At 42.6% G+C, this 24,655-nt stretch overlaps 1 protein-coding gene across 3 annotated transcripts in view; it reads left to right on the top strand.

The window, feature by feature from the left end:
- Positions 1-24,655, top strand: part of MRPS27 (mitochondrial ribosomal protein S27) — a 144,822-nt gene that overhangs the window by 13,913 nt on the left and 106,254 nt on the right. For all 3 annotated transcript variants that reach the window (XM_033929102.1, XM_033929083.1, XM_033929093.1), the window contains exons 3-4: positions 2,333-2,403; positions 13,181-13,239. In XM_033929102.1, the coding sequence (XP_033784993.1) occupies positions 2,350-2,403; positions 13,181-13,239 (113 nt within the window). In that variant the 5' untranslated portion in view covers positions 2,333-2,349. The remainder of the gene's footprint in view (positions 1-2,332; positions 2,404-13,180; positions 13,240-24,655) is intronic.

Raw genomic sequence — 24,655 nt, 5'->3', positions numbered from 1 at the left:
CCAGAAAACACAGCTGGAAAGGAAGACACTGAAATTGATGTAAGAAACTCACCAAGAAACTGCGCTGTGCAGCGTAAGAGCAAGGGATGTAAGGAAGTAAAAACTAACCACAGAGCTAAAAAACGTTAGGCCAAGTGCTTGGAAAGGGGGGGGGGGGCTTGGTATATTAACAGGACATTTATTGGGATACAGGGTAGGATTAGATCATAAGGGGTGTGGTCACACAGTATCACTCATTATGCTAACCAATCATTAGATTAATAAATGAGATAATAAATATGATTAACCAATGAAAATGTGAAATGTAATATGCATCAAGGTGGGCCATATAAGAGTCCTATAAAGGAGGGCTCCCGGGACCAGAGCTTCAGAACTCTTTGGAAGTTCTCCATCAGTCTGGCCAGCCTGGTGTATGCTCTATCACTCTGTATGCTGTGTGATTTGTTCCTGTAAGCTATTGCGATTTGATTATTAAAACTCATATTATTTGTATCAGCATAACGAGAGTTGAGTGGTCTATCTGTGAAGGCCTAGGGTCTTCACCCAGCAGTGGCAATTCTTATGTTATGAATGAGCACAGCCACTGATCCTCAAGCCTTGCATTGAAGATTGCTGGTATAGAAGGATTGAGGTTGAGACAAACACTAAAGAATGACATGGGATGGTTATCTGCGGGGACAGGGACAAATTCTGTCTCCATGTCACACAACCTTTGTCTCCCCCACCACCCATTCTGTAAAAAAGTATTTCTTTAAATTATTCCTGAGCCTGTGTCCTGTTAATTTCATCCTGTGCCCTCTCATTCTAGAGTTTTCCTTCATTTGAAAAAGACTCACCTTCTGTACACTAATGCCACATATATATTTATGTTGACAAAACCAAGATATCCTAGAACATCCACAACAACTAAAGAAAAAGTCCTAATAGTGTCACTGAAAGACGGAATGTGAGGAGCAGCAACGGGGAAATAATAAGTGAACAATAAACAATAAATTATTAATTTGTGTATGAAGACCTCCGTGTGGATTGTGAAATCAGGTGAACGGATATTTGTTCAATATTGCAATCCATGCGAGGGCACGAGCCCAACACACCACACCATCATAGAGTCTTCATATGTGTGATATTAAATAATGAAAAAAGTGTAATAACACCAGTGTTTTAACAAAGGTAATAATAACTCATTAATATATATTCACCAGAGCTGCTCCAACAGTCAGTCAAACAGGAGTACTGCACAAACATATAAAAAATTACTTATCTCAATCGGGGCTCTATGAGAAACATCAGGACTCCCAGAGTGTAGCGGGACAAGGAAAGCCCGAGGAGGAGCTACACATAAAAGGAGGCCGCTCCAAAGTAAAGGGTTCAACTGAACTTCAGTTTCGGAAAAACATCCTTCTTCAGGAACCTTTCGATTTTTCGAGCTCAAAACAACGCAGCAGCAGAACGCAGGGAAGAACACCCGGCAGAGGCAGTTGAGAGGCCAAACTGAGTCCGTAGCTTATGAACAAGATGCCAGAAAAATGTCACAAGGTCTTAGGTCAAAATTTAAATAATGGTATTCCATTCGATGTTTTCATTAAGATCTACAGGAAAAATATAATTAAGTTCAAAAATCCAATATTGTTCCTGATATTGGATATACCGTTTTTTATTACCAGAGAAGTTAGATGGAAGGGTTTCAATAATGAACCATCTGAGTTGTTCAAACATGTGATTGAACTTTAAACAGTGGGGAACCATGGGAGCTGTAGTAGTGGCAGTATGAAGTCTGCTCTTGTGTTCTCTGAGACGAGTCTTGATGCATCTGAAGGTACAACCTACATATAACATCTGAAAAGGGCAAATGATCACATAGACAGCCCAAGAGGTAGTACAGGAGCTTTGTTGCTTTAGGGTATATGTTTTATTGGTTTGAGGATTGCTCCAGGTAACGCAATATAAAGAAGTATTGCACATAGTGCAAGACCCACAGGGATAATGGCCGTGTCTGGAAACTTCCTTTGACAGATATATTTTAACATCTCTATCGTATCTCCTTTCTCTTGTCTTTCTTCCAGAGTATACATATGAAGGTGTATAAGTCTTTTCACATACGATTTATGACAAAGATCACTAACCAATTTTTTAGCAGCCCTCTGGACCAACTCTATCCTATTTAAATCCTTTTGAAGGTGCAATCTCCAGAATTGCACATTTTTGTACCTATAAAGGCTATTAGAAGAAGAGTTAGGATTGGAAGTACTGAAGGGCTTAAGAGAGAACATTTCAGTTTTATGTTTTGTGAACCCTATCATAATATGGGATGCATTTTTGGTTGTCTTTACAGCTGAATTAGCTGAGCTGATGGACAGAACATATGAAAAAAACCTTCCTGTTAGTTCTTTGACAATTGCACGGGTAAGTTTTTAGAATAATTTAGAATAATGCATATATGTTGAAGTTTATATTGTAAATGGGGAAAAATTTGGTTTATTTTTGATCATCACTGTAGTGTAGACATTTTTGCTATGGGAATTAAGGATGAACTGAGAGGATTCAAGCTTATGAAAATTGGGGGAGAAACCAAAAAGTGAGCATGGGAAGTCGCGCACTCATGAAGCTCAAGGTGTGAAAAATAACAAAAAATGCAAAATGGCGCTAACGTAAAGTTACCAAAGTAATTTTATTATTTTAATTTTTTCAATCATGACACCAAAAGAATAAAGCATAATTGCATTAGCAGTTACGTTAGCGGGAGATCGTTATAGTTGCCCAAATGCTGGCCTTCTGATAACGAGCTCAGTTTAATATCTCGAAACACTCCCATTATATACTTTTGGCTCAGTGTGACATCATCAGTTTGACAGCCAATAAAAATTAACAAAGGAGGTGTTTAAAAGTTAGACAAAGAAAAAAGTTTCAGAAATTACTTTTGTTTGTTTACATTCATTTCTGAATATACATTTACATTTTATAACATATCCAATTAAGAGAAATCTGCAAACGTGCTGAAATGTTCTCAGCTTGCCTGTCATTCTTAAAGGAAAAGAGGGCTCTCTGAGCTGACAGTTTCACACAGAAGCCCTTATCCTGGAGGAAAAGGAGGGGCTGTCTCCTCCTTTCCCTGTTAGAGACTATCACAGAATCAGATCTCTGATTCTAATTTAACCATTTCATTTTAAGTACTACAAATTCATTCATACCACACATTCAGCACTTGCTTGGGCCCAAGCATTCCATACATTCATAACTTGGTTCACTTATATTTAATTCATGTTATATCTTAGTTTGGGATACTTAATCCTAGCCAGCCTAAGGCACATCTGGTATCAATTAACACCACGATGCTAGGAAGCCTAAACAAAGACTTGGAAAAAACTGAACACAAAATGGATTCCAAAGACAGCAGAAATAGCAAAACAGAGAACAAAATGTAGTCCATGTGATTTCCTTCATGATCTAGCCTAATAGCAAAGTACATAAAAAGAATATTATTATACCGTCCCTCAATATTAATCTGTAGTGTGTTTTTCTGGCTTTGACTGCATCCATATTCAGATTTTTATTCACCTGTTTTTCTTACGCTTCTATTGGGCGTGGCCTTAACTGACACATATGCTTGTATCTAACTAGAGTCAAGCAGAATCATACGAAAAACAGGCACTTTTGTAGAAAAACTCCACAAAATACTGCACTATCATGTTCTGATATCCATTCCATTACCGTCCCATAAACATCACCCCCTACTGGCCACGAGCCACTACTGCTCAAAAGGCAGCTGGGCCATATGGCATTGTAAAAGGAATGGAGCTAGACAGACTAAATTGACCTTGATGTCCTTATTTCTATCAGATGTAAAGCCCCTTTTTGCATAGGATGTTAGTACATTACATTACAAAGCTTTTTATATTCCGTCATAGCCTTTATGAGTTCAAGGTGTATTACAATAAAGCAGATGACTGGAAACAAAACTGGTTAAATGGGCAATATTGAAAAAATCATAAAAACAATCAGTTGAAAAATTTCTTGACTAAAACTGTTTTTAAAAGCTTTCTAAAAACTAAATAATGAGTTTCTGATCTAACAGTGAGGGAAGTTTATTTCAAATAGTCGGAGCTTGATAATTAAAAGAAGCGCTAAGTTGACGGAATAACTTAATTGATTTAGGCGATTGAAATTGTAAACAGTATTGATTTCATTGTATATAACCTGTTTACTGATCATTAAGGAAACTAAATCCAGCAAATAAGGAGCTAGGCCATGTAAAATATTAAAAACCAATACACAGAGCTTATAAGGGACATCCAGATTAAGATGTTCACAATTGACCCTGGTATTTTACAAAAGGCTCTGCTGAATGCTGAACCCTATGTAAAATATGTATAGGATGCCAGCAAATATTTGAGGGTGAATCAGAAATTAAAGGCAATTGTTAAATTACGCAATAACCAGAACTGAGCTAGTGAAATGCAACCTATGTTACTCGTACATTGCCTGTTAAATAGTTCGTACACGCACAGTGCAGCCATGCGGTCAGAAACATGAATGCTCCATTGCAAGATTGCACCATCGAAGTGCAGTAATGCACTTTCTTTGGGCAGAGGGAAATTCACCGTTGGATATTGACTCAGTATGGACGTAGCACCATGAATTAACGAAAGGTTTATGAGCAGATGTAACCGACAAAGGTTGTTCTGGTTGCCCATCAACATTGCACACACTAGAGAAGACCAACAGATAATGGTGTCTCAATTAGCTGCAAATTTGGATATCAGCTATGGATTTGCCATAATGTATGATGACTTAGAATACAGGAAAGTCTGTGCACGATAGTGTCTTTTTCTCTTCAACTTCACTTCATGGATATTATACCACCCCGCATTGCTTTACATTAGTTTGAGGCTTTAGAGTCCGCTGAATTTACCATACTATCATAATTCATTGCTTGTGGCTCAGTAGTGACGTCATTACCATGCACCAATACTCCACCTTTTCATATTTTTAGTTTGTTTATTTATTTACTAGTTTTTTAGCCCGTTACATTTACGGGTGCTAGAATAGATGTGTAGACTTAGGCATTTCTTTCTTTCTTTTTCTTTCTTTCTTGCGCATGCACACTCTTGCCGGCACATCCCGACAGATCAGATCTCAGGGAACACGCGGTGAGAGTGCGCATGCGCGCTTAGCATTTTATTTTAGGTACGTTAGATAGATTGTGAGCCCACCGGGACAGATAGGGAAAATGCTTGAGTACCTGATTGTAAAACCGCTTAGATAACCTTGATAGGCGGTATATAAAAACCTAATAAACTTGAAACTTGATTATTATAGATTTATTTACCATTTATAGCCTAAGGGGCTCATAATCGAAAGCGAAAAACATCCAAAAACCAGCCTAAGTCGGCATTTGGACGATCATAAACGAAAGACTTCCAAGTACCGATAATCGAAACGGGTTTTGCACGTGTTTACAAACGACCTAGGCCTTCCCAATGCCACTGAATGACCAGAGCTAAATGGGGCATTTCAGGAGGAGTGTCGAGGGCGGAATTTGGGATGGACGTGGGACGTGCTAGACTTAGTCGTACTGAATGTATAACCGAAAGTTTTACAACACAGCCTAGACGGAACTTGGACGTTGTGACTTAGGCCATTTAAAACATGGTCTAAGTCACAAAAACCTATATAAAGTGACCAGATAAGCACTGAAAACACATAGTACAGACCCCCACACATAACCCCAGTGATCACCAACCCCCCCACCCCCATAAAAATTGTAATCACAATTTAAATATCAGCACCTGGTAGCCTGTCATAGGAAAGCCTAGTACAGCTGCACAGAGGTGGCTTAAGTCATCTTGGGAGTGGGTTAGGGACCCATGGAGAGGAGGACCCAGGCCCATAAGTCACTGTAATCATTGCATTCATGGTGAAACATGTGCACTCCCCCCAAAACCCTTTTGTACTGCCATATAAGTGGCTCCTGCAGCCATAAGGGCTATTGGGGTTGTAGAACGGTGGGTATAGTACGTTTTGGGGGGGGTTCACCATGACCTATAAGGGAGCTGTATTGAGATGTTTATGGGGCACCCTTTTTGTGATGTTCACAGCAGTGCCCTGTAAGGTACCCCACTATTCAGGTGCCATGTCTGGGTGTCCAGTGCATCACTTTGCTGACCCCTCCCACGTCCAACAGGGCTTATTCTAGGCGTTTTTGACTTGGACGAATATTTGGACGAAAATATGGTATAAAGATGGACGATTTAGCAGCTTGGACGATCAGACGGCTGGACGTATAGTTAGACGAATTTCAGAAAAAAAATATTTTGGGCGTATTTTTCGAAAATGTGTCCTAAGCTGTGTCTGACTTTGGACGACTTACGACTTGGGTGAAAATGGACTTAGACGTTTATTTTTTAAAAATTATTATTTATTTATCAATTTTACACAATATTATCAAGCATAACATCTTGTACAGTAAGACTGTAATTAGGAACATAAGGAAGAAAGAAAAAAAAAACCCCCAAATAGGAGAAATCCATATATAATAAAATGCTAGAGCGCGCATGCGCTTTCGAAAATTCGTGAGCGCTGGCGCCCTGAGGTGTGCTTCTGTGGCAACATTCTAACCTCACGGCGCATGCGGGGGCTGAAGGCGCGCGACTGTGCTCTCTCCCTGTCCTCGGCGCTTCACTGCCCGCCCTCACTCACCGCTGCCTCTCACTTGCTGCTTGCCTGTGTCCTCGCCGTGTCACCTCACTCGCCGCCGCCGCTGATCCTCCTCTTCAGAGCAGCTTGCGATCGTGGCCAGCTTTAAAGAACCTCGCAGGCCGCTCTCCAACCTCAGTAGCACGCTCCCTCTGACGCACGGGATCGCGTCAGAGGGAACGTGCTACCGAGTTGGAGAGCGGCTTGCTAGGTTCGCTAAAGCCGGCCACCAAGATCGCAGGCTGCTTTGAAGAGGAGCAGGCCAGAAGACGCCGGGATGGAGGGGAGGGTAAGAAGGGGATCAATACCGGGAGCCAGAGGGAAAGGGAAAGGGAAAGGGGGCTGCTTTGGGGGGAGGGGTGTGCTGGGGGGAGACAGAAGGGGCCATGGATAGAGAGAGGGAAAGGGGGCTGCTTTGGGGGGGAGGGGTGCTGGAGACAGCTTTGCTCTGGGAGGAGACAGAAGGGGCCATGGAGAGATAGGGAGAGGGAAAGGGGGCTACTTTGGGGGGGGAGGTGTGCTGGGGACAGACAGCTTTGCTCTGGGGAGAAGACAGAAGGGGCTATGGAGAGACAGGAAGAGGGAAAGGGGGCTGCTTTGGGGGGGAGGGGTGTGCTGGGGAGAGACAGAAGGAGCCAAGGAGAGATAGGGAGAGGTGTGCTGGGGACAGACAGCTTTGCTCAGGGGGGGGGAAGACAGAAGAGGGCCATGGAGAGACAGGGAGAGGGAAAGGGGGCTGCTTTGGGGGGGGAGGTGTGTCCTGGGGGCAGACAGCTTTGCTCGGGGAGGGGGAGAGACAGAAGGATACAGACAGCGGCCAAGGAGAGAGAGATAAAGAAACAGACAGACAGACACATCTATTCTAGCACCCGTTAATGTAACGGGCTTAAAGACTAGTATAAACATATTCCCCTTATAATATTAAGCAATCAATAGTCCACAATTATATCTGTAATCCAAGACTTTCAAAGAGTGACTATTTAACAATTAAGGAAAATCAATTTAAGGGAAAATCAAAGTGACTGAAGTCGCAGGGAGTAATCTAACCATGTGTCTCTGTTGTTACTTCAGTTATTCCACCTTTCTCAAGACGTTTCAAAGCTACAAACTTTATTAGGTGTGTCGGATCAAAGAAAACATATTTATCTGAATCATAATGAACAATACATTTACAGGAGAACCTAAGAAAAAACTTCCCCCCCCCTACTGAGATTACTCCAGGTTTTAATAACAAGAACTGCCTTCTCTGTTTTTGAGTCTCTTTGGTAACATCTGGAAAAATCTGTACTTTCTGACCCAGAAATTCTTTGGTTCTATTTTTAAAAAAACATTATCCAGTTCTTATCTGGTGCCAACACAACAGTCACCAACAATGTTGCTGGTATAGCCAGCTCTCTTATTGAAGTTTCCAATAGAGTGATAATATCTAATTGTGGTTCCTGTTGTCCCTCATTAATCAATTGCTGGTCCAAATTTCTAGCAGGCAATTAAAAAACTTGTGTGAATGGTGGCATTAATTCCTCTGAAACTGAGGAAATTTCTAGGAAATATTTATTTTAACATTTCCCTGGGGGACATAGAAGGAACCCTAGAGAAATTTAAGAACCTCAGGTTGTTGGCACGATGGTCATTTTCAATCATTTCCAGTTTCCGCCTAATATTAACACAGTCTTTAATCGCAACTTCTTGTACCTGTTTGACCCCTGTTATTTCAACTTAATTTTTTTCAGACTTTTAATTGAGGTCATTTCCAATTGTAATACATTCAATTCTTGTTCTTGTTTGTGGATTTTCTTTCCCACCGCTTTAATTTGTGGATTCAGAGAGTTTCCCAGTTTAATGACTAAGTCCCAGAGAGATTCCACTGTAATTCCAGTAGGTTTTTCAACCACAAAAGAACTAATCTCACCTCCCAAATTTGTAGCTTGTTGGTCTTGTTGTGCCTCCTTTTTCTTCGATGTTCCAACCACAGTCTCACTCTCAAGACTCAAAAAGTCTTTCAGTGTATCCGTCTCAAAGCTCCCAAATGAACAAGTCTCCCGGATTGCAGGCACTATCTCGTTGGACGTGCCTGGTTCCCACGGTAAGCTGGTACGCTGCGGTTGGAGGAGAGTGTCTCTTGCTTCAGGGCTCAGCATGACCTCTAGCCCAGGGATTCCTCTTGCGGCGTCACTCTGTGCCGCCGAATCCAGCGGGCGATTCCCTGATATTGTTGGCTCCCTCTGAAGGCGATTCAAGAGCTGCTCGATGGTGATATCAGGGGGATATTCAGAGTGCCGCAAGGCTCCAGCGGCACTTCTCCTTCTCCTTTTAGGCATAAGGTAAAATGTCCAATTCTACTGAGCGTTCGAGAGACGCTTTCCGACTTTCAGCCACTCGCAGCCATCTTCCTTAGATGTTTCTTTCGATTATTCCCCTCCACATGTTTTACATTCAGGTACTTAAGTATTTTTTCCTATCTGTCCCAGTGGGCTCATACTCTACCTAATGTACCTGGGGCAATGGAGGGATTAAGTGACTTGCCCAGGGTCACAAGGAGCAGCATGAGATTTGAACCCACAACCTCAGCACCACAAGCAGTGAAACTCAATTCATTTCAGAGTAAGTTTCTTTAGTTTTTTAAATTTGATAATCAGCTTGTTTTATATTCAAAACTCATTTCATGGACAATCTGGTTACGTTTGCCACAATTGTCATGGCTTGGTTTTCTGCTTAAGCATTTTTATCTTCATATCAAGAGAGTTTGTGAATTTTAAATTAGTGAGTTTGGTAGTTTCTACATCTCCATATTGAGTTTTTGGTATAGTGTTCGCTGTTTGTTTTAATTTTCATTATCAAACCGGTTCACACACTCAAGTTAATTTTACTCCTTCACTCGTAATGTGCTTTTCAATGAGGTTTGCATTGTCATATTCGCTTTCACAATCGTATCTCGGGCACATTTTTTATATAATAGTACATATCCCAGGGTCCTGTCTTAGGACCTCTTCTTTCTCTACACCTCTTCCCTCGGTGCCCTGATCTCCTTCCATGGCTTCCAGTATCACCTACATGCTGAAGACACCCAGACCTAGCTCTCTACACCCAAAATTTCACCTAATGTCCAAGAAAAAGTCTTTGCCTGTTTGGCTGACATTGCTGCCTGGATGTCCTGCTGTTATTTGAAACTAAACAAGATGCCAAAAAGGCAGTAAAGATCACACGGTTCTCGGAGAGGCTTCTTGCTGACCAAACAACTGTGAACACACAAGAAGATAGTGTAAAATAAATATATTAATTGTTAAAATTTAGTAATGGAGTACCCTCAGTGTGATAGAGCAGCGAAAGGAGCAATACTCCAGCGTTTCACATCATGAGACAAGGATCAGCCAGTCCCTGCCCCCACACCATCATGGTGTACTTCCAGGGTGTGTCATGTAAATCAAAAGAAGTGAAAAATGAAGCACAAAGAAAACACAAGTGAGGTCAATCAAACAGTCTCTCAGAGAACCTCCCCCAGAAAACTCCCACAAGAATCAAAAAGCCGACTTAGCTGAAGATGAAAACGGATGATAAAACAGTCTCCCAAAAACAGGGAGATCCGCAGGATACCAGGTCCATGATGGTGTGGGGGCAGGGACTGGCTGGTCCTTGTCTCATGATGTGAAGCGCTGGAGTATTGCTCCTTTCGCTGCTCTATCACACTGAGGGTACTCCATTACTAAATTATAACAATTAAAATATTGATTTTACACTATCTTCTTGTGTGTTCACAGTTGTTTGGTCAGCAAGCAGCCTCTGCGAGAACCGTGTGATCTTTACTGCCTCCTTTTTGGTATCTTGTTAAGTTTCTCTGGCAGGTTTTTGGAGTCTATTTTTGGTTATTTGAAACTAAACATGTCCAATTCTGAGCTGCTCCTCTTTCCTCCTAAACCTTCTGCATTTCCTCCTCTGTTCTCCATCTCTGTAAATAATACTGTCATTGTTCCAGTCTCCTCTGCTCAGAACTTTGGAATTGTCTTCGATTCCGACTGAGGAGGTGCTGCTTGCTGTCGGTCAAGATTTCAAGAGGTACTTGGCAGAGAAGAGTGCTGAGGGGGCACTCTGCGTGGCACCTCCTTCTCTTGCTACGTCATGGATGTGGGTGTAGGTTGGCTGGAGTAGAAGGCAGAGGCTGTTGCATGAAATGTGGGGCATTCTGATGATAGTACCAGAAGATTTTTCCAGAGCTTAATGAGAATTGTTGTCATAGAAGGCAGAGACCCTTTCCTAAATTACCGTATTTTCGCGGATAAAACGCGCACCATTGTAAAACGCGCACAGGGGTATAGCGCGCAGAAATCACGATGATATGTACAAAAACTTTTCTATACCGCGCTCAGGCATATAACGCGCATGCTGCCCGACTCTCCTCTGGCCACCCCGACTCTCCTTTCGCTCTCCCCGACTCTCCTCTGGCCACCCCGACTCTCCTTTCGCCCTCCCCGACTCTCATCTGGTTGCCCCGACTCACCCTGACTTTCGGTGCACTGCCCCGACTCTCCTCTGGTTGCCCCGACTCACCGTTCACCCGCTCTGACTTTCGGTGCACTGCCCCGCCTCTCCGTGCCTGTCCCCCTTGAAGTCCTGTCCCCCCTTGAAGGTCTGCCTGTCCCCCCTTGAAGGTCTGCCTGTCCCCCCTTGAAGTCCTGTCCCCCTTGAAGGTCTGCCTGTCCCCCTTGAAGATCTGCCTGTCCCCCCTTGAAGTCCTGTCCCCATCCTGAAAGCCTGATGCCCCCCCTCGACGTCCGATTCTTCTCCCCCCTCGGCAGGACCACTCGCACCCCCACCCCGAAGGACCGCCGACTCCCCGACAATATTGGGCCAGGAGGGAGCCCAAACCCTCCTGGCCACGGCGACCCCCTAACCCCACCCCGCACTACATTACGGGCAGGAGGGATCCCAGGCCCTCCTGCCCTCGACGCAAACCCCCCTCCCTCCAACGACCGCCCCCCCCCCAAGAACCTCCGACCGACCCGCGACCCCCCTGGCCGACCCCCCCACCCCCCTTCCCCGTACCTTTGGAAGTTGGCCGGACAGACGGGAGCCAAACCCGCCTGTCCGGCAGGCAGCCAACGAAGGAATGAGGCCGGATTGGCCCATCCGTCCTAAAGCTCCGCCTACTGGTGGGGCCTAAGGCGCGTGGGCCAATCAGAATAGGCCCTGGAGCCTTAGGTCCCACCTGGGGGCGCGGCCTGAGGCACATGGGCCAAACCCGACCATGTGTCTCAGGCCGCGCCCCCAGGTGGGACCTAAGGCTCCAGGGCCTATTCTGATTGGCCCACGCGCCTTAGGCCCCACCAGTAGGCGGAGCTTTAGGACGGATGGGCCAATCCGGCCTCATTCCTTCGTTGGCTGCCTGCCGGACAGGCGGGTTTGGCTCCCGTCTGCCGGCCAACTTCCAAAGGTACGGGGAAGGGGGGTGGGGGGGTCGGCCAGGGGGGTCGCGGGTCGGTCGGAGGTTCGTGGGGGGGGGGCGGTCGTTGGGGGGAGGGGGGTTTGCGTCGAGGGCAGGAGGGCCTGGGATCCCTCCTGCCCGTAATGTAGTGCGGGGTGGGGTTAGGGGGTCGCCGTGGCCAGGAGGGTTTGGGCTCCCTTCTGGCCCAACTACACAAAGTACGGGGAAGGCGGGTGGGGGTGTCGTGGGGGTCGGCCAGGGGGGTCGCGGGTCGGCTGGGGGACGGGCGGAGGTTCTTGGGGGGGGGGGCGGTCGTTGGGGGGAGGGGGTTTGCGTCGAGGGCAGGAGGGCCTGGGATCCCTCCTGCCCGTAATGTAGTGCGGGGTGGGGTTAGGGGGTCGCCGTGGCCAGGAGGGTTTGGGCTCCCTCCTGGCCCGATATTGTTGGGGAGTCGGCGGTCCTTCGGGGTGAGGGTGCGAGTGGTCCTGCCGGGGGGGGGATGTATCGGACGTCGGGGAGGCGGCCGGGCAAGAGGGCTTGGGCTCCCTCTTGCTCCGATCGTGGATGCGGGTGCGGGTGGGAGCGCGTGCGAGCGGTCGTTCGGGGTGGGGGTGCGAGCGGTCCTGCTGGGGGGGTGAATCGGGCGTCGGGCGGGGTGGGAACTATGTTTAAAAACTTTTGTATACCGCGCTCAGGCATATAACGCGCGAGGGGTATGCGCGGTACGTAAAATCACGTATAACGCGCGCGTTATATCCGCGAAAATACGGTAAAGTGATTCATTCAAATCTAGCCTAAAATACCTTTTCATTGCAATCTTGACATCCCCAAACTGGTTCAACTCAAAGCATGGCTTTGTTTTAGGCAATTTCTTAATAAAGTTTCTGAACCTCACATACAGCTCCCAGATCCTCTTAGTTTTCTTCTCTTTTTTGGATTCAATTGTGAGCTTCATTAAGCAGGGACTAGCTTTTACTGTATGTATGTACCCATGAAGTGCTACTTTTGCCTTTTGCAACTATGTAAATGAAAGTAGTAATTTTTCCTTTTACTATATTTTTTTCTTACCAGTTTATTGATGACATTTCTTCTCGAGAAGAGATAGATCAAGCAGAGTATTACCTATATAAGTGAGTATCAGTCTTTTTTGCCATGGTCTATAAACTATAAAATTAAGTATAGTGCATTCCTCAGGCAGTAAATTGGACCCTTTTCATCTGTGTGACTTATTTGATGAGAAGATTCATAATCTTGGTATAATCATGTAGAGCTCAGTTTTTAGACTCGTTCTGATGCTTCCTTTCATGCTTCCTTTCTCTGGCAGCACGATTCCTGTCAGCCATGTAGTTGTGCAGCTGAGGAACTCATAAATAGCCATCGACTATAAAGGCCTTCAATAAAATAAATGTTAAAATTGCTTGCAATTATTTCATGAAAAAGCTTTTTGCTAGTTTGTTCATATTCCAAATTTCATATGCTGTGTTATAGAACAGAGAGAAAAAGCCTGAATTAAGTCATTATGATATGCAAATAATACATTGTAGAAAACATAAAACCTGACCTTAACTTGATCACTGTATTATTGAGATACAGGTGATGGATCCATATAGTGTGAGAAATTTTGTCATGTGCAATTTCTTTAAATTTTTTTTACCTGAGATTACACTACCTTGACTCCATCAGTTTTGGTACTTATTGGGTTCAGTTTGACACTTGAAAATTTTTATGAGGCAGAATTTGTTTCCGATTGAGTCTGGTCTTACATTCAAATTGCTTGAACATATTTATTGAAGTCTTGGAAGTTAACTGCATTTGTGTATGCTTATGGAATAAAGTTCATTTATAAAAGTGTACCAAAAACTCTGCAGTATAAGAGTCAAAAGGGGATTTAATTGGCCCACCAATTTTATATCTGTGCTTTCCTGATTTGGTATTTTAAAAGATAGTTGAAAATGGTCCCAGACAGACCCAATTTCTGTGGAAGATGTTTGGAACTTAAAAAACTCCCAAATAAACATAAAAGCCAGATGGCACTTGAATATAATGAAAACAAAAATGTTTAAAAAATATCACTTAGGGGCCATTTTACTAAACCACATTAAGGGCTAATACATGCTTAACATTGGAGAAAAGACCTTTCGCAAAACACAGTAAAGTTTTTGTGGTCATTTGACTCTTAGCATGTAATAATCATGTGATATATATATATATATTTTTTTTTTTATAGTTTTCTGTCAAGAAGTGTGGCATGGGGAGAATGGGCATGAAAGAGTTATCCAGCTAGTGTATACTGATTAGCACATGCTAGTTAGATTATGCAAACTTAATGCAGGACATTAGCACTTCCTAACTCAGCCCCTTGTAGGTGTCTACACTGAGGCGCCTACCAGTGCATACCTGTGCCTAGCTCAAAAGTAGGCGTGGATTGCCTTAGGCGCTGGTAGGCGTTGATGTTAGGTGCCAGTAAATTAGGCCAAGGAAACCCTGGCCTAATATACTGGCATCTAACATTGCCACCTACCAGAGCATAAGTCAAGTTAGGTGCCGTAAACAGCGCCTAACGGTGCCATTTATAGACTCGAGACCTAAGTGCTCCAGTATTATTGTTTTGCAAGTATCGCATGATAATAGAATATCTAGCTTGGGACCTACAAGAAAAGAATCCTCCTATATACTACCACAGTAAAACTGGGTTGGCATCTGGGAAAGCCCTGTGTTAGCATGCACTAAGCCCTGATTTAGTAAAAGGGTACTTTAGGTAGCCATAGTAAGAGAAAAATCCTTTACTGTTGTTCAAAATGTGCTCTACACAGAGGCATACAGGTGACTATTTAATTTGTGCTGTTTTCTGTCAATATCTTGGTTTAACAATTTAGGCCCAGTGAGTGTTTGAATAACATTCTGTTAAAATGTGTATAAATGTGCCTGATCTCTTTTCAACAAGGTGCAGCCAGAAATTTTTCATTTCTTATCATTTCCCTTGGATTCCTCAGGCCAGAATGCTTCAGATTCATACCAGATTTGCAATGGATGGCATTCCACGGATCATCCGTGTTCCGCGTGCCACGCGGTGCGTGGGAGGGGAGAACAGGAGCTGCTGGCTTAGCCCCCTCTATTTCCCTGATGACTTGAGTTCCAGGTCAAAAAGCCTAGTTAGAGAAGGGAAAGAGCAATAGTCCGTCCCCAGTGAAGTACAGTCGCGCACCTGCCGCAAAATCCCAGAAAGGGACATGATGCCCTCTGGGTGTCCTGGACAAGGTTTTCCTCCAAGTTTCATTAATATGATGTATGAAGCCGCATGGAACCCTTAGGAATCGGGGCGATGTTGGCGCTGGGCATCTCTCCCCCCTAAGAGCACAAGTCCACCCCAACAAAGCCTTGCTCAAGAGGTAGGGGGATCCAGTCAGTTGAGGACTGGGATGAGGAAGATTCAGTAAATATGCCTTTACTCTCCCAGTCTAGGTCCTCCTATAGCAGATGATTCTGCATCACTGCTGGAGGGGGAGGGAACCTGGATCTCAGATAGGACCCGACTGTGCACAGGCTGTTTAAGCCCTCGGCACTAAATTAACTGTCTCTCTCTAAGAATTAAAGATAGAGACTGCAAACCTCAACTACCCAGTGCTCACTCATGAGCAGCACTAAGGCTCGAACTAAGCTAAACTAAGGGCTCCTTTTACGAAGGTGCGCTAGCGGTTTTAACGCACGCTACATTGTCGCACGCACTAATGCCTCCATAGAGCTTGCGTTAGTATTTTTTATGTAGCGCGGGGTTAGAGCGCACTAAAACCGCTAGCGCACCTTAGTAAAAGGATCCCTAAAACTTAGATTTATAGACCGGGACATCTTTATATAATAAAGCTTGACTTAGTTTACATCAATTAAAAAAAATATAGTAAAGAACATGAGTTTACAATTTAGAAAATAGCCATGTTTTAAAATTTTTATGAGAGAGTTGAAATAAGCCTAATTCTCTTAACCTTAGAGGAATATCATTCCATATTTCTGTTAGTTTGAAAGGATAGGATTTCCCTAATTTACCAGCAAAAACAATTCCTTTAAGAGAGGGAAAAGATAATTTGAGTTTTTGCATGGTCCTAACAAGGCCCAATCTTTGAAAGTTCCAGGAAAGAAGTACAAGTGAGGAACATATGCCAAATAAAATCTTGAAAGTTAGGCAGAAACATTGGAAGAGTATCCTGAAGAATATCGGACCACATGCTTTCCTTCATATCATGACATTACTAAAATGTTAACAGACCACCGGGAAGTTTCAGAAGGGCCCCTTCTAGTGGCCAAGGCCATGGCAAAACTTTATTCAACGGATGTAGCCTTTAACCAGTTATTTACTCTATTAAAGGTGTATTACCTGGTGGCACAGGTTACCAGCATACCTCTGCCTTCTCCCAGGTGAAGGCAGAATAGTATTTAAAGATAACCAGGACCGCAGGCTGGATTTTATTCTTAAGAGACAATTTGAAGCCGTGGCCTCAGTGTTAAGGGCAGAGGCATCCTATGTTGCACATGCTTGCCACTCCAAGTTGTGTCACCACAATCCAGAGGCAGCTGCCGGATGGGATCACCAATTTCTAATGTCTGATATGGACTATATAGCAGATACTCTTTATGATCTATTCAGAGTATTGAGCAAGGTTTCTGCATACACTATTTCCGCCCGCATGGTGCTGTGGATCAGACAATGGGTGGGAGACTCAGCCTCCAAGGTGACGTTAAGCAAACTGCCATTTAAAAGGCAATTGCTTTTTGGGAAAAGTTTGGACGATCTCATGGCCAGCATGCAGGATCCAACCCAAGGGGTCAGGTTGAATATTCAGTGAGACCAGAGATCATTTCAAGGCTTTAGACAAAGATTTAGGGGGGAGAGGCAGGTGTCCCAAATCTTAAGGTTCCCACCTCGCAGCTACTCCCAAAAAACAGTTAAAGTGCCAAGATAGGAGCCAGACCTCCAAGAATTGGAGGGAGGTTTACAGCTTATTGGAGGCATGGGCTGGAATTACTTCCAACTGCTGGGTACTAGAGATTATTCAGGAGTGTACAAGCTCAAGTTTTTTCATCCCCTTCTGGACCTTTTTGTGGATTCTCCAGCAGGAAGACCAGATAAAGTGGTCAGAGTCTGAGTGACTATGCAGAGGCTTCTAGATCTAGCAGCCATAAAACATAAGAACATAAGAATAGCCTTACTGGGTCAGACCAATGGTCCATCAACCCAATAGCCCTTTTTCACAGTGGCCAATCCAGGTCATTAGTACCTGGCCAAAACCCAAGGAGTAGCAATATTCCATGGCAAACAGTGGCTTCCCCATGTCTTTTTCAATAACAGACTATGGACTTTCCAAGAAATTGTCCAAACCTTTCTTAAAACCAGCTACGCTATCCACTCTTACCACAATCTCTGGCAATGCATTCCAGAGCTTAACTATTCTCTGAGTGAAAAAAAATTTCCTCCTATTGGTTTTAAAAGTATTTCCCTGTAACTTCATCGTCAAAAATTACAAAGACTAGGGGACACGCCAAACCTCCACTCTAACCGCCTCCGGTTGTTTGGGATTTGAATGTAGTTGTCATTGTTCTGATGAAGCCTCTATTCGAACCTCTCTCCTCTGCTTTCAAATATCTTACCTGGAAAACAGTTTTTTTGGTCTGTATTACTTCAGCTCGACAAATTAGTAAACTCCAAGCTTTAGACTCCTTAAGATTACTAAAATTGGGAGATTGGGCAGGCTTCCCTGCAGCCACCTAACCTCACCCAGTGGAGAGTATTTTAATCAGCTGTGAGCCGCGGTACGCGGCCCGTGGTCGCATGGCCAAAGGGGTGTGGCCTAAGGGGCAGGTTATGCCCCTTATGAGCCCCTTTGGAGCCACGAGGAGCAGAAGCAAGGGGATTACTGTTGAGCTTCAAAATGGGGAAGAGGAAAGCTAAAATTGTACCATCTCAGCTGACCTCAGGACCAATGGACAGACATCTTCAACCCCTATTTTCACCATTGATGGAAGATAAGGTAATCATAACATCTCAAACTGTGTCTCTCTCCTCTGGGGAACCGTAACCTCCTCTTTGACCGATACTTAATTCTTCTGGGAGTTCAGTTGACTCCCCTAGGAATGGGGAATTATCAAACTCTCTTTCACAATTTCCTCATCCAACTGATATTATGGATTTATCTCAGGAAGGTGAAAAGTCTTAGGAGCACAGCCTTTGACTCTGGTTCAAATGGTATCGGGGTCTAATAAGGAAGTTCTTCCTAAAGACAAAGTAATTTCTTTGAATGATATCTGGCAGATTGTTAACAGGATTGAGTCCTCATTACAGGCTACTGTATCTAATTTATGTCAATTTTTCTCAGATGTAACTGTTAAAGTAAATGAGCAACAATCTCAGATAAAGTCTTTGGATAATAGGGTGGAAAAACTGGAAGGTACAGCTAAGGTTTTACAGCAAACAGCTATGTCTAATATTAAGGAAAGCACTTTGCTTCATATACAAATGGAGAAAACAGAATTTAATGAGGCAAAAGAATCTTAGATTCCTCAACTTCCCTATCTCTCACTATTTGGCATTTTGGAACTCCTAAGAATGTACCTGAAGGATATTTTACAATACCCTCTTATAGACTCTTTTGTACAAGATAATCTATATTATATTCCTAGGAGTTCCAAAGAAATAAGGGAAGATGGGGAAAATGACAGACTAGTTTCACCAGATAGTCTGAACATCTCTCAATTTTTAGAATTTTCTAAAGATTTGATAACCAAACGTGCTACATTATTGGTATGGAGATGGAAATGGAGATGGAAAAACAGCAAATCCTTAAATTGTACTTTGTGAATAAGAAGGCACTGTTCTGTGGACAACAATTGAATATTTTCCCGGATGTGTCCAGACAGACACAGTTTAGGAGAAGGCAATTTCTACAGCTTAAACCTCAAGTTTTAGCTGTGGGAGCTGCATTTTTCCTAAAATTCCCTTGTAAGTGCCTTGTAACATATGGGAATGACAAATTTATTTTTGTAGATCCATTACAGTTGGAAAATTTCTTGAAAGATAAACCTGTGCAGAAAATTTCAGATACTAATTTGGTTGAAGATAAAAAGTGACTTATTTGATTGAGGCCTATTTTGCCTGCCCGGAATACTCTATTTTTACTTTGTTTATAACAAAAGTGTAGTAGTATTTGGCTCCATTAATGTGGACTGGAATTGATGTCTATTTTTTCCTGATCAGATTTATTTTAATGTATGACATTGTTTACTTTCGTGTATTTTGTTATCTTTTAATAACAAAAATCAATAAAGTATAAAGTTAAAAAATAAAAAAAGATTACTAAAATCATCTGCTCTGATAATGAGTCTTATATAAATCTATTAATAACAAATCAATAGCTTTTGAACATGTTTTCAACTGTACAATAAAGTCGCTTCTGAATAATGTTAGAACTATCTGGCAATGAAAAAAAACATTTGGCCACTTTCCCAGCCCACCCTCATTTCGTGGCTAAATCTGACATATCTTCCATGTGTCATCAACATTGGTCACTGCTTAAAGATTACCTAAATATGTCTTTATCTGCTTTTAAAAATACCTCAGACTCTGACGTTTTCTACTTTTACCCAGTTGCTACTGAGTGGAAATAAAAAAGCATCAAAAATATATACGAAAACGTGAGATTTCAACATAAATGTGGTCACTCCTTTTGGATCATACTAATCTAATCTTTTATTTATGGATCACACTATACCTGCTTAAGTTCATGACAATTTATAAGTACGAGAACCCCTGTTAGAGTAGGGGGACATATAATTGAAGGTCATATCAGATTTACAATAAACTCATTATACAGACTGAACATGGGAACATGACCTAAATCTGAACCCTTAAGACTTTGACTGGGGGTCCTTTTGGATTTTATCAGCTTGTCCTACTATGTCTGCCTCCATTTGTCAATCCACCTTCTTTATTATGCACAATGCTTACTGGACTCCTTTTAAATTAGCGAAGATTCTTAAAAGACCCCTTCTTCAAATCTATGCCAGTCTTGCTCCAAGGAACCTGTATATTACATCTTCTTTTCTCATGCCCAAATGGTCATTCATATTGGAATGCGATTTAGATTAAAATTTCTGCTCTATTGAACCTGGACAATTCATTGACTATATACAGTATATAAAATCGGATGTATCTGTGTGTGTGTATATGTATGTATGTATGTTCCATCATAACTCTGAAACGCATGGACAGATTTCAACCAAACTTGGTATACATATGACTTACTATCTGGGAACAAATACTGTAGGGGTGGGAAGGGGGTAACATGCAAAAAGTTTCAAAAATGACAGATATTAGTGTCTAACCCATAGTTTTCAGGTTCGCAGAGATGAATACTGACACTCCCGATGCCGTTTAAGTCCAAATCCAGCCCCATAGAGAGAGTCATTCTTGTGGGAAGGGAATGACTTGTAAAAATAATCAAAAATGACAGATATTAGTGTATAATCCATAATTTTCAGGCTCCCTGACATTAACACTGACACTTCCGATGACGTTTAAGTCCAAGTTCAGCCCCATACAGAGGGCCATTCTTGCTGATAAAAATGAAGATGTCCACGAAATAAACAATGAAATACTTCCCGTTTTACTAGGCGTAATCACTGAATACAAGTGTATCGATACCGGAAGATTAGAATAAATAAATATCCAGGTAATGCCGGGTAATCAGCTAGTATCTTATAAAACAATTATATTACGTTCCTCAAATCCAGATTTTGACATCCACTTAACGTTTGCCAATCTATTCAACATTAGGCTTGCCTTAATTATCAGTTTAGTTGTTTGCAATTGGAAGAACAATACTCACCTCAATTCAGATGAATGGTGGAACCAGATAAGTTCTATAAGGAAATGTGAGGAAATTATGGTGATTAAAAATCACACCTTTTCCAGTTTTCAAAAAACCTAAGCACCACTAGACAAATACTGCAATGTTATCCAATTTAATACTGTATGACTGCTATATTCTTGTTTCATCCATTTGACTTAATAAAACTTGCATGATTTAATTATCTTTTTGTACACTGCTGTTCTTTATATTTGTTCTATAAAGGTATTCAAAACTTCAATAAAATGTATTGGAAAAAAAAGAAAAGAATCTGCTCCAAATATTGCAAAATTTAATTATTTTATTGTTAAGTTCCTATCTAACATTGCTGCTTTCATTCCTGTAAGTTAGCTGAATGGCCCTTGTAAATAATATATTTTAAAAACTGTTACTGAATTTAAAAATGCAACGTATATTAATTTTTCTAGAATGCTTCTACTGAATAACTCCCCAAATGCTGTGCTATGAAATCCTAATTTTACATTGCAGAAATTTGTTCTTAGTTTTATGTAGCACGTTATTTCTAGGATATATCATGCCACTTTTTCCTATTTTGATGCAACACTTCCTACACCCTAGCACTTGTGATACAAATCAAATGCTATTAATACTCTTCTATAACATACAGTTCTGTGTCTAGTAAAAGTCAGCTATCTAAGTAAGGCCTGGGTCTCTAACGCTTGCAACCTCTGAAAGGAGTTCAGAAATTATACTGTTGTCACGGTGACAACCAGCTAGCCAAAGAATAACCAAGAAAAACCATCTTTAAATAATTTTGTACTGCAAAGGGTCTTTAGATTACTAAGGGGGCAATTATACACAATGTCCAGAAAAATACAGGACCCCTTACATACGAGGGACATTCTCTATCTCAGTAGGAAAGAGAAGAGTTTTCAAATAATTTTTGTTTTATTTTTCAATATAGTCCCCTGATAGCTCCATACACTTCATCCACTTTTCCTGCAATGACTTTAACCCCTTTGAAAATAATTCTTCTATTTGACTGTCAAACCAGGATGTCACAGCTTCCTTGACATCTTCATCACTTGAAAACCGCTGCCAAGGAGAGATTTCTCCAAAACTCGGAATAAGAAATAATCTGACGGAGCTAGCTCAGGACTTTAGGATGGATGGTTCAACTGCTGAAACCCACATTCTCAGATGGAAGCCTGTGATTGTTGTGATGTTCACCAGCACATTGTCAAGAAGAAGCAGCATGCCTTCTGTGAGTTCTCCTCATTTTTTCTCCTTGATTGACTCCCGCAAAGCGATCATTGTGTTGGCGTAACTCTCCCCGGTTATGGTTGTCTTGTGTTGCATTAACTCCAGAAGCAAAAGTCTTTCATCATCCCAGAAAACAGTTGCCATGACTTTGCCTGCAGATTTTTCTGTCTTGGGGTGGAGGATGATTTGTGCTTCTACTGCATTGAATCCATTTTGGACTCAGGATCTCTGTGATAGATCCAAGTCTCATCTCCAGTTACCAAACGATAAAGAAAATTCACCTGGTCTTCATGGAGCATCTTCAAGTTCTCCTGACAGCACTGGAGCCTCGTGGCCTTCTGATATGGCATCAGCATTCTTGGAATCCATCTTGCACTAACCTTGGACATGCCCAACTTTTCATGAATTATAATTCCAAACTGTACCTGCCGAGATACCATTTCTTCAGCTATTCGGGAAACCTTAATTTGTCTTTCTGACAAAATTAAATCCTCTACTTTCTTGCACATTTCTGTGGAAGTTGCTTCCAACAGCCAGTGTGAGGGTCATGGTCAATGGACTCTCTACTCCACTTAAACTGCTTGGTATAAAATATTAACTTTGTAAGATGATGGGGCAGACTCGCCATAAACTGCAGTCATGCATTCATGGATCCTCTTTAGCTTTTTCTCTTTGCAGTTCTTCTTTCTCTTCTTTGTCTTTGCAGTTTCTTACTTGATTCACATGAGGACTCTCCTGACATATTGTCTCTTGGAATGTTAGACTTGTAATGAACCACAGCTGTGCATGAGTAACCTTGAGACATGTCACAACATGCACAGATTTGTTTCAGCATACTTGCTACTTTCTTTCATACTCAGGTAGATAAAATTGTTGAATGCCCCTCGTAGTTTCAAAATACTTTGTAATTGTTTAAACATTTAGTATGATAGGTGTACATGGACCTATCATACTAAATATACTTGCCTAAGTATACTGTGCAATGCATGTAACAAATGGTATTCTATAAGTTTGCTTCTGTGTTTGAGACATGCCCACACCCCTTCCCTCCCAGGTATACTCCCTTCCAGTTACAAACTATAGCATTTAGGTGCAACCTATTTTGGCATTTTTGAGGTGCATAAGTGGTGCCTAATTTCTGTTGCCAAGATAGGAAATTAACCTTCACTTATACATGTACGAGACAAGGGAAAGCAGGATAAGCATTAAAAGCTACTGACTTTTTGACCTATTGAAATGTGTTTTTTTTCCTGTTTGTTTTAACACAGTCAAGACCTGTTGTAAAGACAAGGCCAGATATTCATAAAAAGAAATAAAATTGAAGTATTTATGTTGATGCCTTGGGGACACATGTTAAAGTCTAGTTTCAGAATACCTGAAATGAATATTCGAGAGAGACAGCTTTTCTATTCATTACACATATCTTGTATGTGCTGCCAGGGCAGGGCAGAGAACCATTGTACTAAATGGTTTTTCTTATTGCATGTCTTTTGGAATATGTTTGTTTGTTGGCATTTGGTATACCGCCCTTTCTTGGAGAAGTTCAAGGCAGTGTATACAGTATATTTTGCTCCATAAGACGCACCTGACCATAAGACACACCCTAGATATAGAGGAGGAAAACAAGAAAAAAAAACCCCTTCTGAACCAAATTCTTCCTGCCAGGCCCTGCACCCTGTCCCCCCTCTGGTGGTCTATTTGTAGGCAGGGACAGGGCACAGGGCAGGCAGGCAGGCCTAGTGACAGGCAGGCAGGCCTAGTGGCCTAGTTACAGGCAGGGCCCCCCACCCCGAGGCAAGCAGGCAGGCAAGGCCCCCCAATGTGCACAATCTTTCTTCTCTTCTTCACTATCCATATGTACCATTTCCTCCCCTTCCATTAAGTATCACATCTCTGTATCTTTATTCCTCCCCTTTCCAGCATTATTCCATGTCCCTGTCCCTATACTCCCTCTTCCTTCAGCATTTCTTTCGCTCCCCATGTCAAGCTTCATTTCCTTCCTCCTGTACTCCTCATCCCCAACCCCACCCCGAGGCAGGCAGGCAGAAAGGGCACCTCACCCCCTGAGGCAGGCAGGCAGAGACCCCCCCCCCCCCGTACCCCTCTGAACTCCCTCCCATACCTTATTTTAGTTCCTCCTGTGGTCCGGCTGACTCCTGAACTAGCTGCAGCAGCCTTAGAGCAGGTAAAAGGCAGGTGCGAGCTTTTTGCGTTCCTGCCTTGTCCCGTGTCACTGCTTGAATGGCTGCCGTCAGTTCTTGCGAGAACTGAGGGCAGCCATTCACGCAGTGACACGGGACAAGGCAGGAGTGCGAAAAGCTCGCACTTGCCTTTTACCCACTTTGATGCTGCTGCAGCTAGTTCAGGAGTCAGCCGGAGGGAAGGGCAGGACTGCTGGACCACCAGAGGAACTAAATAAGATAACGGT

This window comes from Geotrypetes seraphini, chromosome 1, assembly GCF_902459505.1.
Source record: "Geotrypetes seraphini chromosome 1, aGeoSer1.1, whole genome shotgun sequence".
Classification (NCBI taxonomy): domain Eukaryota; kingdom Metazoa; phylum Chordata; class Amphibia; order Gymnophiona; family Dermophiidae; genus Geotrypetes; species Geotrypetes seraphini.
The sequence above is the reverse complement of the archived record's forward strand: the minus strand, read 5'-3'. Positions and strand labels throughout refer to the sequence as shown.